Here is a 14007-nt window from a genome sequence, read left to right as displayed (position 1 = left end):
CTAAGCGCATGCGCTCTGTGAACATTGCGCATGCGCAGTAAGCGACTAATCGCAATATAGCGAAATTCTGCAATGAGCGAACAACTCGGAATGAGGGCCATGGTTTTGCCCAACTGCTAACAAATTTGCTGATGCGATCAACTCTGAATTACCCCCATGTGTGGTACCTCCTGACATCAAATATGCACATTAGGCTGTATTGTATTATAATTTACAGATTGGGGTGAGGGACATGGCTCTGTGTTTTAGACTCTTGACCAGATATGGTTTTTCATCTACTATGGAGTCATGTCTATTCAGGATCTACTGGGGAAGGTGGTAGTAGTTTGTCATGTCTATGCAGTGTGTATTGGGGAAGAGGGCTGTCATATCTATGCAGTAACTAATGGGAGGGATTATGGGGCTAATTCATACCTGATCACTGTGCATTTTTGCTGTGTATGCGCCGCAGTGTGCATGTGCATGCTAGAGATGCTGTTGACATCTCAGCCCAGCGATCGCCTCTACCTGTTTGACAGGCAGAGACGTTCGCTGGGCGAGAGGGGGCGGGCCGGCTGTGTGATGCTTTTCTACTTGTGCAGGGGGGGGGGGGGGTAAGGGCCTGACATGCGGGGCGGACTAGCCCTGTGCTGGGCGTCCCCACGCATGTCAGAGTTTAACTCTGAATTACCCCCTAGGTCTCTTTTGGTGCTTTGGGAATTACATGTGTTCTGCTGATATCAGATCTATTATTTTATATTTGAACACTGGAAAAATTCTTTATAACAAGACTAATCCTGAGCTGGCAATACTTGTACCATGATCCTTGTTAAATGTACTTGTCATGGGGACTCTCTATAATGCAGCTGGCAGGGCTAGCAGTGTTATTGCTGGGGGTGACCCCTTTATGTAGGGCTTTTTGCTGTTTAATAAATAGATCTCTAAGACAGGAGTAGTTCCATCATACTGCAAGAATCTGTACAAGTTTCTCCTTGCCTTTCTTTGGATTCATTAAATATTTGCAGACGGCAAGGTCTGGTGCAGCTCACTGGCTAGAATAGGATACATTAATTACCTTAATTGATTATTTTCCCTGGGGAACTGGAAACTTTTCATTATGGAGGATTCTATTTATTCTGTTAAGATTCAATAGTCTAGTTTGAAAGCATTGGATAGCGTGGTCTTTATATAGCTTCCTTTTAAATGTGTTTACAAAACTGCAGTATATATGTGTGGTGAGCAATTATTGATTATAGTATGCTATAAATATGTATTTGTGCTGTGCTATGGCTAAAGATACTGCAATAACCGGGATGTAGTCAATTTACCTACAGTCAAAATCCCGACAACCATTGACCGAATGTCAAAATCCCAACATGGTCAAAATCCTGACCTTTAAAAAACCCCACAAAGGCCATAAGTTTTTCATGATATTTTTTCATTGAAACTGACTTGGTCATACTTTACAACCCCAGTGGACCTGGAGGGGGATATCTTAGTGTGCCGAGCGCAGGAAAGCACCGTGCTCGAAGCATGGTGAGCGCAGCGGTACACTAATACGGTGTCCATGTCGACCTATGTTGACATATACATTAAAAAAATGAAAAACTTGTGTTGACTTTTTGACCTGTCGACATTTTAAATGTCAATATTTTGACCTTGTTGGTATTTTAAATGTTGGTATTTTGACCTTGTCGGGATTTTGATTGTAGGTATTTCATACTAAAACCGCAATAACCTGTGGCCAGTCATATTATCATAACGTTTAACTGAGCAGGAGATCAGCGTGTGGTCTTGTGTCAGGAAATGACCTGTTTATTATTGATTCAGTGAGGAGATGGCTGCAGGTCTCAGGGGGAATGTCATAATGTTAGTATAGTAATGGAAGCTAATGGAAAAGTTACAAATAGAATGGATGATGCAGAGTTGAAAGTAAATTGTCTGTATGTTGCTCTAGCTTTGCATATTGGCTAATATGCAGTTTATTTCTATCACACATTAGTCCAAAGTGCTTGTTTTACAGGAAAGTACATTTTATACATGCACATAAATCGGCATAATCAAAACATTAAAATGTGCAATGTAAGACAAAATAAAAACAGTCCATATGTCGCCTCATGGCCCCCATACACAGGTGTGATTTGGCCTGTTTTTATCCGATTCCGACGGATCGTTCCGATAAATCTGATGAAAACCGTCTGTTTGACATGAGATTGGGTCTGATGCGCGCTCCCGTGCGCATTGGATCGGACCCTACAGATCCTATGTGCAGCACAAAGGATAAATCGGATTTAGGGCCATCAGCGGCACATCGCGGGTGCTTTTTAAGCACCTGCGATATATTGCATGCATACTTGACTGGCATCCTGTGTGGGCCCACCCACACAGGATCAGGAAGTGACGCAACCTTTTTAATTCACTGTTTATCCACCCCCCAGCCATGAGGGCCAGAGATTTATCTGATACAAATCGCATGTAAAAATGTCACATCAAGTGACAAATCTTATGTAGCCCTCCCGGGCAGCTGCCGGGGAAATCAGGTCAGACTTGTTGCTCAGACAAGTCTGACCTGTGTTTGGGGGCATTAACACTAACAAATCATTGAAAGGATAATTCATCCCAAAGGTGACAAATAGATACAATTCTAGAAGTTTAACATAAATGCAAAATATGTCTCAGCGATCCACCTGATTTAGTGTATTCACAGATGTTGCTTTGGTCTGAAGATATTGAATTGCTCTTTTTTGTGTGAAAAAATGTTGCTTTGCTGAGTGGGGAGAGTTCCTCGATGTCTGCTGTGGACCATACCTCCTGCTGAGGCGAGATTTAATCACACAGGCAGCATGTAGTATAACGCAACACTTTGCCAGCAGGAGAAACTATAGACGTCAGGAGACTACCAAGTCTGTTGGTTTTCCTGAACATGCTTAAGTAATAATTTACATTTAACTTCATAAAATGTTCTGTTTTGGTTTGAATTGACCGACATAATTAAGGCTTCATGGAGGGGTATTTTCAGAGTAAAAAAAGAAAACCTTTATTAATCAATAGCTGAACCTAAATTGATAGTGGACAAGACTTTAAGTGACCGATTTCCTTTTGCAGCCTTGCACATTCCTAGCATGGCCTGCGGTCCCATAAACAGATCTAAAAATCATCTTCATAAATGGAACCCAGACTGGTGGTATGCATCTGTGTATTGGCACAGCAGACAAGCTGGGGCACTTGTACCCAAAAAAAGCACTGCACATTTTTCATTGTTCAGAAATGGTCTCCCCTGAGCTTCTGAATGGTGGCTAAGCATATGAGATCAGAAGTTATCTGAAGTTTCACAGCTCTTTAGCAGTAAATGATCAGAACCAATTATTCCTTGTAGCAATTTCTATTTGCTGAAATTCTTCTCAACTACATTGAACACTAGCTTTAGTTTGCATCCCATTTATCCTGCTATATCTTTGTGAAATTATTTCAAAATATTCCTGTCTTCTCTTTTGTAGCGACCCTCAAACTCAAGTCGAGAGGTTTATTCGGAGAAGTGGTCTCTCCCGGGAGGAGGTCTTGAAACGCTTGGCTGCACAGCTCCCAATTGATAGCAAATTACCACTTGCTGATCATGTCATTGATAATTCTGGAGACAGAGAGAGCACAAGGCGGCAGGTTATGCTGCTCCATTCTCGACTGGAGTCGTCATTAGGCTACCTGCCAATTCGAATTGCCGCCATGGCGGTAGCTGTTGGGCTTGCAACCTTAATGTGGAGCCTTTTGCGCCGTTTATGGTAGTGATGATCAATCCAAACAACATCAGCTTGACCCAATGACTGATATGTTTTTTTATATCTTGTACATGCCTTCAAATAGATTTTAACAATGTTTTTACAGAGATTAAATTTACTACATTAATTTGTTCAGCCAAGGCGGTGTACATACTGCATCAGAAACCACCTTGCCCCATCTGCTGGATATTTTGCGGCAATAGTATTTTTTGTGGAATTATGTAAATACTAGCATTGATATCACTTTATAGAGAATCACTTCCTTAGACATTTTATTTTTTTAAATGGCAAAGAAGATGAAATGTGATGTGTAGATTGGTGAAAAATGTTGACCGCCATGAATTGGGTATCTCTCTAGCTTCCTCATACTCAAAAAGCTATTTTTTAAACTAATAAAAGCAATTGTTTAATTTTTATTGATTTTTTTTTTTCTTTTTTAATAGATTGATTATTTTCTTTTATTAGTTTAATTTTTCAGATATTTTGATTTTAAAAGAGTAGTAATGAAGAGTGGACAATAATATTTTCTCTCGGGTTCAAGGATTTAAAAATAACTTTTTTTTCTAAATGACAGTGTTTTTGCATTACTGTGTTTGTCAAATACAAAATATCTGCAAAAAATATTGCAGGTGCTTATTGTCTAGTCCGATATAAGTTTAATTGTTGGTGCCTGTAACACTTACTGTATATACCAATACAGCCAAAATGTGGGCATTTAGGGCAAAGGCCATATTGTATCATTATGTGACTTTTATTTTGGTGAATTAGTACCTGGGTGAACTTAGCATCTCCTGCAGTTGTCCACAATTGGCCCAGAGTATAATAAACTGGAGCAGTTGTGAGGCATACAAGTGTGAGTAGTATAGCATAATAATAATAATAATAATAATAATAATAATAGTATTTATATAGCACTCTTTATCCAGCGGGACTCAAGGTGCTTTACATACTTAAAGCACATAATACAGAAGATTTAAGTAATACAGCAAATGACAAGCCACACAGACATATAAAGAAAACCTTGAGCACACAGTAGGCATAATGGCGGATTGGTGTAGGCATTTTGGGTAACAACTTCCAAGGGTTGTATATACCACCCTCACAGGTACCTACCAAGTGAGGCAGCCATCTTGGGCGGGCTGCGTAGGATTACCCTGGGTGGAATAGTCTACCCCTAGAAGAGATGACACAAAATGGGGTGATTTCAGCGTCCTAATGCTAAGAGTAGCATCCGAAACAATCAGGTCCGTGTATTTTTTATCCCATCCACAAGCGTACCAGATGAGGCAGTCATGTTGGGCGCACTACGAAGGTTACACTGTGGTAGGTGAGCCATACAAGGGCCCAATGCATACATGGGAAAACTGACACTTGTGTAGTAATAGTAGTATGATATACCCTGTTTGGAAAGATCCACCTGAAGAACATCCTGTCTGTGGAAGAACCATCTGTGGCCACCATCTGGGGTGCACTGATTAGGTCACACTGACAGGGTGTGCAAACAGTGGAGGTACACATTACAGGAATAGCGCACAGTGGGGTGGAAGAGCGACGGCCGCCGCTGTCAATCACACTGCAACCGCATCCTTCCTGGATGCAGCTGCAATGTGCAAGGTCGCGCATGCGCACAATGGCCAGTGTGCGTGAGCAGACCACCTGGATGCGGCCGCTGCAAGCGACCGCGCGGCTGTGTCCAGGTCTGAATGAGGGCCATAGTGCCTACACACTGAATGATATCGCTAACTCACCCAGCCACCACTCGAACATGCAGTTTTGGATGATATAGCCAAAATTTACCTGCACAGATGACCGAAGACCTCGTTAACAACCCATGGGAGTGCGCATCGTTTACGATTTTGAGCGTACACACTGGACGATATTACAAACAATAACGCTCAGAAGTGTCAAAATGAGCAATATTGTTTAAAATATCACCTAGAGTGTGTACCCATCTTAAAACGGGATGAAGGAGTGAGGTTTGAGATGTATGAAGCGGTGGCATTGGGTAGGGTAGGTCATTTTCTGGGGGTCTCAGGAGCCAGTGCAGGAATTGAGAAAGTGTTTCTGTGGATTTTGAATGGTAAAGGAGAAATATCAGCCTTGCTGTATCACTTAGGATGGGTTGTAATGGGGATAGATGGATGTGGAGAATACCAGATAAAAGTTACAGTAGTTGAAGTGAGAGATGTTGGGAGAATAATTAAGAGATTAATTAATTAAGAGATTTGAATGCATGTTGTTTAAGAAAAGGGTGTATTCTATAAGTCTTATAAAGGTGAAAGCAACAGGATATGATACTAAAGCAAAAGGGCAGAGTAAAGTGTGACACCAAGGCAGTGTGCTTGAGAGACAGAGGTTTGCGGCTATTTTGGTAGTATTGACCTGAGGGGAAGTGATCAGCTCTGTTTTGGACAGGCTGAGCTTTAGGTAGCATTGGTCATCCATAGGAAGATACAGTAGCAGTGAACCTGTTGGTCACACAAGATAGTAGTGAACAGGAGAGATCAGAATAAGTTGATTTGGATGTTAATGTAGTGGTGGTACTGAGGTTAAAGGCCCCCTTAATGAATAACTCACATGAGTCCTGGCTGTCAGACAGCAGCAGCCCCAGGATTCCCCACGGTGGGCCGGTCTTTTAGCAACAGCCGCGGGACCTGCAGGAGAGACGAGCCGGGGCAGCTCGTAACAGTAGTCTATGTGGGGACAAGGCTGTTCAGTTGTAATGTTGGTGGGCACTCCAATCAAGCACCTCCCTTTCCCCCCTGTGAAGTGCCACAAGCAGAGGAACAGTAAATAGAGAAGCCAAGATTCATGAATCGCCCACCGCCGCCACCAAGGAAGAAGATACAAAAACTGAGTGGTCTTATGTTCAGGGAAGGAAGACGGAAGGGGGGGGGGTGAGTGGCCTATGGGCCTGATTCACTTTCATTTGCTAGTGTGAGACCGCACGCACTGAGCGAATATTGGCACACTGCTCGTATGTGAAGATCAAAATGCGATCATTCTGCATTTGCAGCCTAAGTTAAGCGTTCACAATTTGATTGACAGGAAATTACCATTCATGGGCGGTAACATAGCATTCGTGGGGAGTGGTTGGGAAAACGCAGCGTGTATCCGATGTCATCTGCGAATGGAGCGATGGAAAACATGGCGCCCGGTGCGACTGCATTCTAATAATTTTGATAGTCATGGGTCAGCTGCAACTGTCGATTGTGCTTGTTTTTTGCGTATGCACTGCGATTCTACTAATGGCTATGTAGATTTGTGGTCGCATGAGTGGGCGTCTTTTATCATTTTGGGCGGCTCTTCACATGCGATTTTTAGCAGTAGCAGTTATGTGAAAATCTCTATTTCAGCCTCAGCAGCGATCCATAGTGAATTAGGCCCTATGTCAGGATAGAGCCGGTGTGCACTTATGATTAAGAGGACGGTGTATCGGTGGTAGAGCTGCTGCAGGAATGCTTGGATAGATCGGAAGTGAGCCATGAAATAACGTCACTGTAAGAAATAGGGTGGCAGAGATTTTCAGAGCTACTCACATGATAAATGTCTGCCAGTTTCTTTTCATGCAGGAAAATCAGGAGTTCCATATTTACCATTGGTTGTTTTTTTATGGCAAATGTGTAAAATGTTGCATTTCCACAGCCTGTTCCCTACCATCAATATCTGGCTGGCCGTCAAGAGTTAGAGCAGCGCTCATGTACTAACACTGCTCCAGTAACTCTTCTTTTGCCATGATTATGCCACACACTGATGCCCTCGGTTTACATAATTATGCCAGACATTACTGCCCCCATTTCACATGAATATGCCACAAATTGATGGACTGTGCATCCTCACTGGCGCAGACTTGGTGACGCTGCTGGGAGAGGTCATGTCTGCTGGCAGCTCGTCCAGCCATCTCACTGGCACTGATGTGGTTGACAGATGTACGGATGAGCCAGCAGACATGATCTCTCACAGCAATGGCACTAGAGTGTTTTTTGTTTTTTACATTGTCACAAGACTGCATTCTCATGAATAGTAGTTCATGCCACACAATAGTTTCCTTAATGTGTACTGTGGAAGCAGTAGGTGCACTTTAGTGAAGCAGTACATTTGGCACAAGAGCATTTTAACTCCTCTGACTTGGATACGTAAATAAATTGCTCTATTAGCTATCATTTATGTACAGCTATTTTTCTTGTTTTAATTCTTATAGTGTATTTTTTTTTTCTTTCTGAGAGTCAACACTAGCTGCAGCCATCTAGACATGGCTGGTCAATGACACTCTATTAATCCTGTATGCAACAAGACTAAGGGGGTAATTCAGACCTGATCGCTAGCAAGCGATTTTTGTGCTGCTGTGATCAGATAGTCGCCGCCTACATGGGGAGTGTATTTTAGCTGTGCAAGTGTGCAAACGTATGTGTAGCAGAGGTGTACAAACAGATCTTGTGCAGTCTCTGCGCAGCCCAGGACTTACTCAGCCGCTGCGATCACTTCAACCTGTCCGGGACCGGAATTGACGTCGGGAACCCTCTGTGCAAACGCATGGACATGCCTGCATTTTTCCAGACACTCCCTGAAAATGGTCAGTTGATACCCACAAACGCCTTCTTCCTGTCAATCTCCTTGCGATTGCCCGTGCGAACGGATCCATCGCACAGACCCATCGCTGAGCGGCGATCCGCTTTATACCCGTGTGACGTGCCTGCTCATTGTGGTGCATACGCATGCGCAGTTTGTGCCTGATCGCCCGCTGTGATCAGGTCTGAATTACCCCTCCAAATGCGATGGAACACAAAAGTAGGTGAGAATGTTGAAAAAAAAGCACTGATTGTAATGCCGCTGTTACGAGATCAGATCATGTGAATGCTTGCTGGGTAACATGCCCTCCTAGAGCAGTAATGCCCTTGCAATTTGCCTGGATCGGTTCAGCTTGAATAACGTACATTCAGATTCTGTCACACATCGGGCTTCCAAGTCTTGTTACCTGACGCGCCGTTACAGCTTCTGTCTTTGGAGTCTCCCGAAGGCTGCCAAAGACATACCTAAATCTTAAATCTGTCAATCAGTCGGGTGGTTGGCATATCTCAAGCTTGATTTTTATCAGCTGACTCTCTGATCATCAACCACAAGCTGCTCTAGGGTCAGCTGACCCTAGGAGCCTATCAGGGCATAGGGCATCCTATTTAAGATTGTTTTGGTGGACAGACCAGTGCCAGAACTTTATTTTTCTATGTCGACCATTGTCATGTCTACCTTTTTACAATGTGGACCTTTTGACCATGTTAACCTAATGTATGTCAACAAATAGAGGTCGACCTATTGACTGTTGACCTTAGTAGTGTTGACCTACCATCCAGATACCGGCGAGGGGAATGTGCTAATAATACAGAGGTGGGGGAAATGTGTTACTACAGTAGGAAATGTTTTACTACACAGGTGGAATGTACATAATACTACGGTGGTTGTGGAGTGTAATGTATAATTGCAGTGGTGAGAAGGGAGACCTTTTACTACAGAAGTTGGAGGGAATGTGTTACTACAGAGGTGATTGGAGAAATATGTTACAAGGGAAGGGCATGACTGCTTTCCATTTGATGTGACCATATGCATGACCCTCTGGCCCACAGTACGGCATACTGTATATGAGAGGAGTTGCATAACTTCCATTCCCTGGTAAATGCTATATGTATTTTACATGTCTAAGCAAGTTTAGTTTCTCTGCAATTTGGTTCTTGATGCAACAAAGGATATGTACCTCTGTATACCCGTGACTTGCAGGAACAAGAAGGTCAGGTTTTGGAATGGTCATTCTTTTGGTTACCAGTGTTGTATGTTATTGAAAATCTAAAATGAGATACAGCAATTTAGCAGGGCTCATAGACGACCTGCACGGACACACTACATGAGGTCACACATCAAGCTTTAAAGGAGCAGGAAGATGGGCACCCCGCAAGTTGTGAAAATGAGGAGCAGGAAGATGGGCACCCCGCAAGTTGTGAAAATGAGGAGCAGGAAGATGGGCACCCCGCAAGTTGTGAAAATGAGGAGCAGGAAGATGGGCACCCCGCAAGTTGTGAAAATGAGGAGCAGGAAGATGGGCACCCCGCAAGTTGTGAAAATGCCAACCCATGGCCTTGTTCCTTAGGTGGCGACACCAGTCGGTCACTCCTCACTCATCCTGCTGATGTCTCTGGCGTACATTGCACACCTAACAATAGGCCTAATTCAGATCTGATCTGTGCAGAGAGAGTTAGATTTGGGTGGGGTGTGTTCAAACTGAAATCTAATTCGCAGTGTCAAAATAAAGCAGCCAGTATTTACCCTGCACAGAAACAATATACCCACCCAAATCTAACTCTCTCTGCACATGTTATATCTGCCCCACCTGCAGTGCACATGGTTTTGCCCATTAGCTAACAAATTTGCTGCTGCGATCAGATCTGAATTAGGCCCAATATTTCTGAGCTAGGCTGTGATTCCTGCCAATGGTGGTGTTACCAATTAGTGACTACAGGGTGTCCAAACGTCTGCACATGTCACATTCACATCTTTACTTTTTCAGTCTGTTAAATTGAAAATGAAAAGCATCTATACATTAAAAGGCGCATAAATATGTAATGTTCTCGTGTGTGCCTGCAGGGGCTGCATTAACTTATTTTGACTTAAACTCAGCCCTAAATCTCTGAGTTGCTTGTGGCCATCTGCCCATATGCAGCGTTGGATGTAACTGTGCAACCATACCGCTCACGGGTGTGGTATGGAATAGATAGTAACTAGGTCGACCACTATTGGTTGACAGTGACTAGGTCGACAGGGTCTCTAGGTCGACATGTTCTAGGTCGACAGGTCAAAAGGTTGACATGAGTTTTTTATGGGGGGGTTTGTGTTGTTTTCTTCGTACAGTGACAGGGAACCCCAATTAGTGCACCGTGTCCCCTTGCTTTCGGGCAGGTTACCATTCCCAATTGTAGTCCGCATGGATCGTTAAGTATGAAAAAGGTCAAAAAAACAATTGTGAAAAACTCACATCGACCTTTTGACCTGTCGACCTAGAACATGTCGACCTAGAGACCCTGTCAACCTAGAAACCCTGTCAACATAGTTACAGTCGACCAATAGTGGTCGACCTAGATAGTGTCGACATAGTTACTGTCGACCTAGAGACTGGCTCCCCCGCTCACATGCATCCGCTTGTTAACGTGGCTATCATCACTGTCAGTGGACATTTGCACCTTCCCTATACTCAGTGCAAGAGATCCATATAATCTCAGCATACACTTAACTCTAAATAACCCATCATTTCCCTCAGAACACATGCAAATGCCCAATTGCACTCATTCAGCCACAAGATATGTATGATTCTATAGCTGCTCATAGTTATGTATGCTTGACTTGGATGCATGACCCTCGGTGCATACTTAAAACTTTTTGCTGCTTCACTCCAGCAAAACCCAAAGAGGAGATCCAGGGTTCACAACACCATGTCGCCACTCCACTCCAAATGCTGCAGTTAATGCAGGGCCGGTCCTTGCCCTGGTGGCGCCCCGGGCAAAAGTTAGGGGCGTGGCTTAATACGGGGCGTGGTCAGTCACGCCCCCATTTGCAGCGCAGCTGAAAGGAAAAAAAAAAAAGCATATTTACTATCCCCGCTCCTGATTCCAGACCTGCAGACCTCCGCCGGCGCCGCTTTTCTCCTCGGATCTATGGGAGAGAGGTCAGTCATGACGTCCCTCCCATAGCACAGCATAGGCACTAGAGGTCAATTATGACCCCTAGCGTCTGTGCCACAATGCTGTGCGGTGCGCGATGATGTCATCACGCACCGCACAGCAAAGGTCCCCTCCATGAAGGGAAACTAGACGCTTAGCGTCTGATCCCCTTCACAGCGGGGAAGACCAGCGCCACGAAGGGAAACTAGACGCGTAGCGTCTGGTTCCCTTCTCACAGCGGGGCGGGGGGGCACTGCTGGGGGGCACACTGCACAGTGGTGGATCTTGCCATGGTGCGGCGCCCTCCGGATGGCGCCGGTGCCCTCCGGAAGGTGGCGCCCCGGGCAAAAGTCCTGCTTGCCCGCGGCAAGATCCGCTACTGAGTTCATGGTGTCATGTAGTAGGCAGGACTTTAATTATGTAATGCGTCGCAACTTGCAGAATCCTATCCTTATCACTAGAGGATATAACATATAACATCTACCAGAGCCGGCCCTAGGCATAGGCAAACTAGGCAAATGTCTAGGGCATCTGGTATGCCATGGGGCACAAGCAGCTTCTGCTGATTAAAATGATATGCAGCATGCCTATATTCTGTGTGTGACTGCGGCTATATCTACCTACGAAATGCTAAGTTAAAGTGTATTCCTGGAAATCATAATGTGACATATAATGTGTAAGGGGCATTACTGTGTGGTATTATGTGTGTAAGGTGCTCTACTGTCTGGCATAACATATAGAAAGGGCACTACTGTGTGGTCTGTGAATAAAGAGCAATATGGTGTGGTGTAACGTGAATAAGGGACACTATCGCATGATAAAATGTGAATAAAGTTGCACTACTGTGTGGCGTTATTTGAATTGGGGGTAAAATTGTGCGTTCATGCCCCGTCCCAGCAAGAACACACCCCTTTTTGGGCTGTGCACCCTAATGTGCGCACTGTTCCTATTTAAAAATATAGCACATAGGAACACCAAAATGAGGGCTGCTGTGGGTGAGGCGTGATGGTGCAGGGTCAGAGGCGGAACCAGTGGTGGTGCTAAGGGGCACCAGACAAAATCTTGCCTAGGGCATCATATTGGTTAAGGCCGGCTCTGACATCTACTATATATTCTTTTTTATGGAAACATTTATATCAGCTTGCAGGGTCGTTACAGGATGGCAGTGTCTCAGACCCACCCCCTAAATCTGTGACATCATGCATAAGGGGGTGGTGCCACCTACTCTGGGAAGCGGTGCTCTGCCTGGAACATCCATCGGTTGCAGTTTGCCTGGCCCAAGCTTCCCTTGCACGCTCTGACTAGCTCTGCGGTAGCACTACTGACTACAATGTGCCGTTCCAAGCACCATGCAAGTCACATGCAGATGCCATGGGGCAGTAACAGTGCTGCACCTGGGGCCCTGCGCCCTGTGCTACGGCACTGCTCACACCCCACCCTAGTTACGACCCTGTCAGCTTATATAAATATTGAGTTGTAATAGTGAAACTGGGAGCTGAAAGTGGGAACTGATGTTCCGGGCCTTCATGCATGCTTAGTATTACCGCTCAGATGCCACTGAACTAATACACAAACAAGAAAAGAACAGTTGTTTTTACATTTATTATAAAATGATACAAGTTTATTGGTAAATAACGTATACTTTTATTATAAATGTAAAAATTATTTATTCTCAGTCTTCTTTTCCTGTTGAGTTAGTGGTAGCGCCTCATTTTATATTTACTTGTAAGAAGAAATTATCTGGTTGCATTATTATGAGAAGAGACCAATAACAATTTAAAAAGGATACACATACACACAGTACTGGGATGGGATTAATTTTGTGTGTGTGACCAAGCCACTGCATTAGTGAGCAGTATTAATAAAGAAAAATAAACATTATTAGTCTGTATTTGATAGATATAACCCATAGTTTCTCAAATTGACCTAAATTCACATTTGTTTGCACAGCTACAACAGGCTATGGCTAGTTTGTTTTGTGTTAGGTTTAAAAGGGGAGATAGCTGTAGTAATATAATTACTTTATGTTGCAGTGAATGGTATTTCTCTTGGTGGCCATCAGGTGGCAGTATGGCATAGTTTGAATTTCAATGCTTGTTAGTGAAGACGAGAGGTGTTTATCGACCCAGGAGAAGGGGCAGGGGGCGGATTTTATCAGATTGTTCTTTTCCTGATCAAACACGGATCAGCGGAAAGGAGGGAGACCACCCAGTCTTATGGCCGTCACAGTACATCTCTCTATCGTTACGTGATCAGAGTGCTGAGTGTGTAACCCAGGAATTGCCGGACACTCACAAAACACTGCCACCTCTATCAGACACAGATGACAGTACCAGAGACCACAGACTGCCAGTTTACGAATACATCAGGCAGTTCTTTTGCTAATCATAATTTGTAAAATGTCCCAGTAAACTACTATTTCTTACCATGTCACTAAACAAATTCTTTTTCACTCCTATTTACCAAAACAACTGTTGCCAGAATAGGAGCCTCTCCTGGTGAAGAGGTTAGCAGTAAAGCACACCTCCCACCATGACCCATTCCATGAGGGACAA

The 14007-nt window shown here is 44.0% G+C and overlaps 1 protein-coding gene across 3 annotated transcripts in view; it reads left to right on the top strand.

The window, feature by feature from the left end:
• Positions 1-4168, top strand: part of DCAKD (dephospho-CoA kinase domain containing) — a 155224-nt gene extending 151056 nt beyond the window's left edge. For all 3 annotated transcript variants that reach the window (XM_063959982.1, XM_063959980.1, XM_063959981.1), the window contains exon 5: positions 3477-4168. In XM_063959982.1, the coding sequence (XP_063816052.1) occupies positions 3477-3759 (283 nt within the window). In that variant the 3' untranslated portion in view covers positions 3760-4168. The remainder of the gene's footprint in view (positions 1-3476) is intronic.
• The last annotated feature ends 9839 nt before the right edge of the window (positions 4169-14007 follow it).

The sequence above is a fragment of the Pseudophryne corroboree genome, chromosome 3 (assembly GCF_028390025.1).
Source record: "Pseudophryne corroboree isolate aPseCor3 chromosome 3, aPseCor3.hap2, whole genome shotgun sequence".
NCBI classification, from domain to species: Eukaryota; Metazoa; Chordata; class Amphibia; order Anura; family Myobatrachidae; genus Pseudophryne; species Pseudophryne corroboree.
This window is presented reverse-complemented; position numbering and strand designations above follow the sequence as displayed.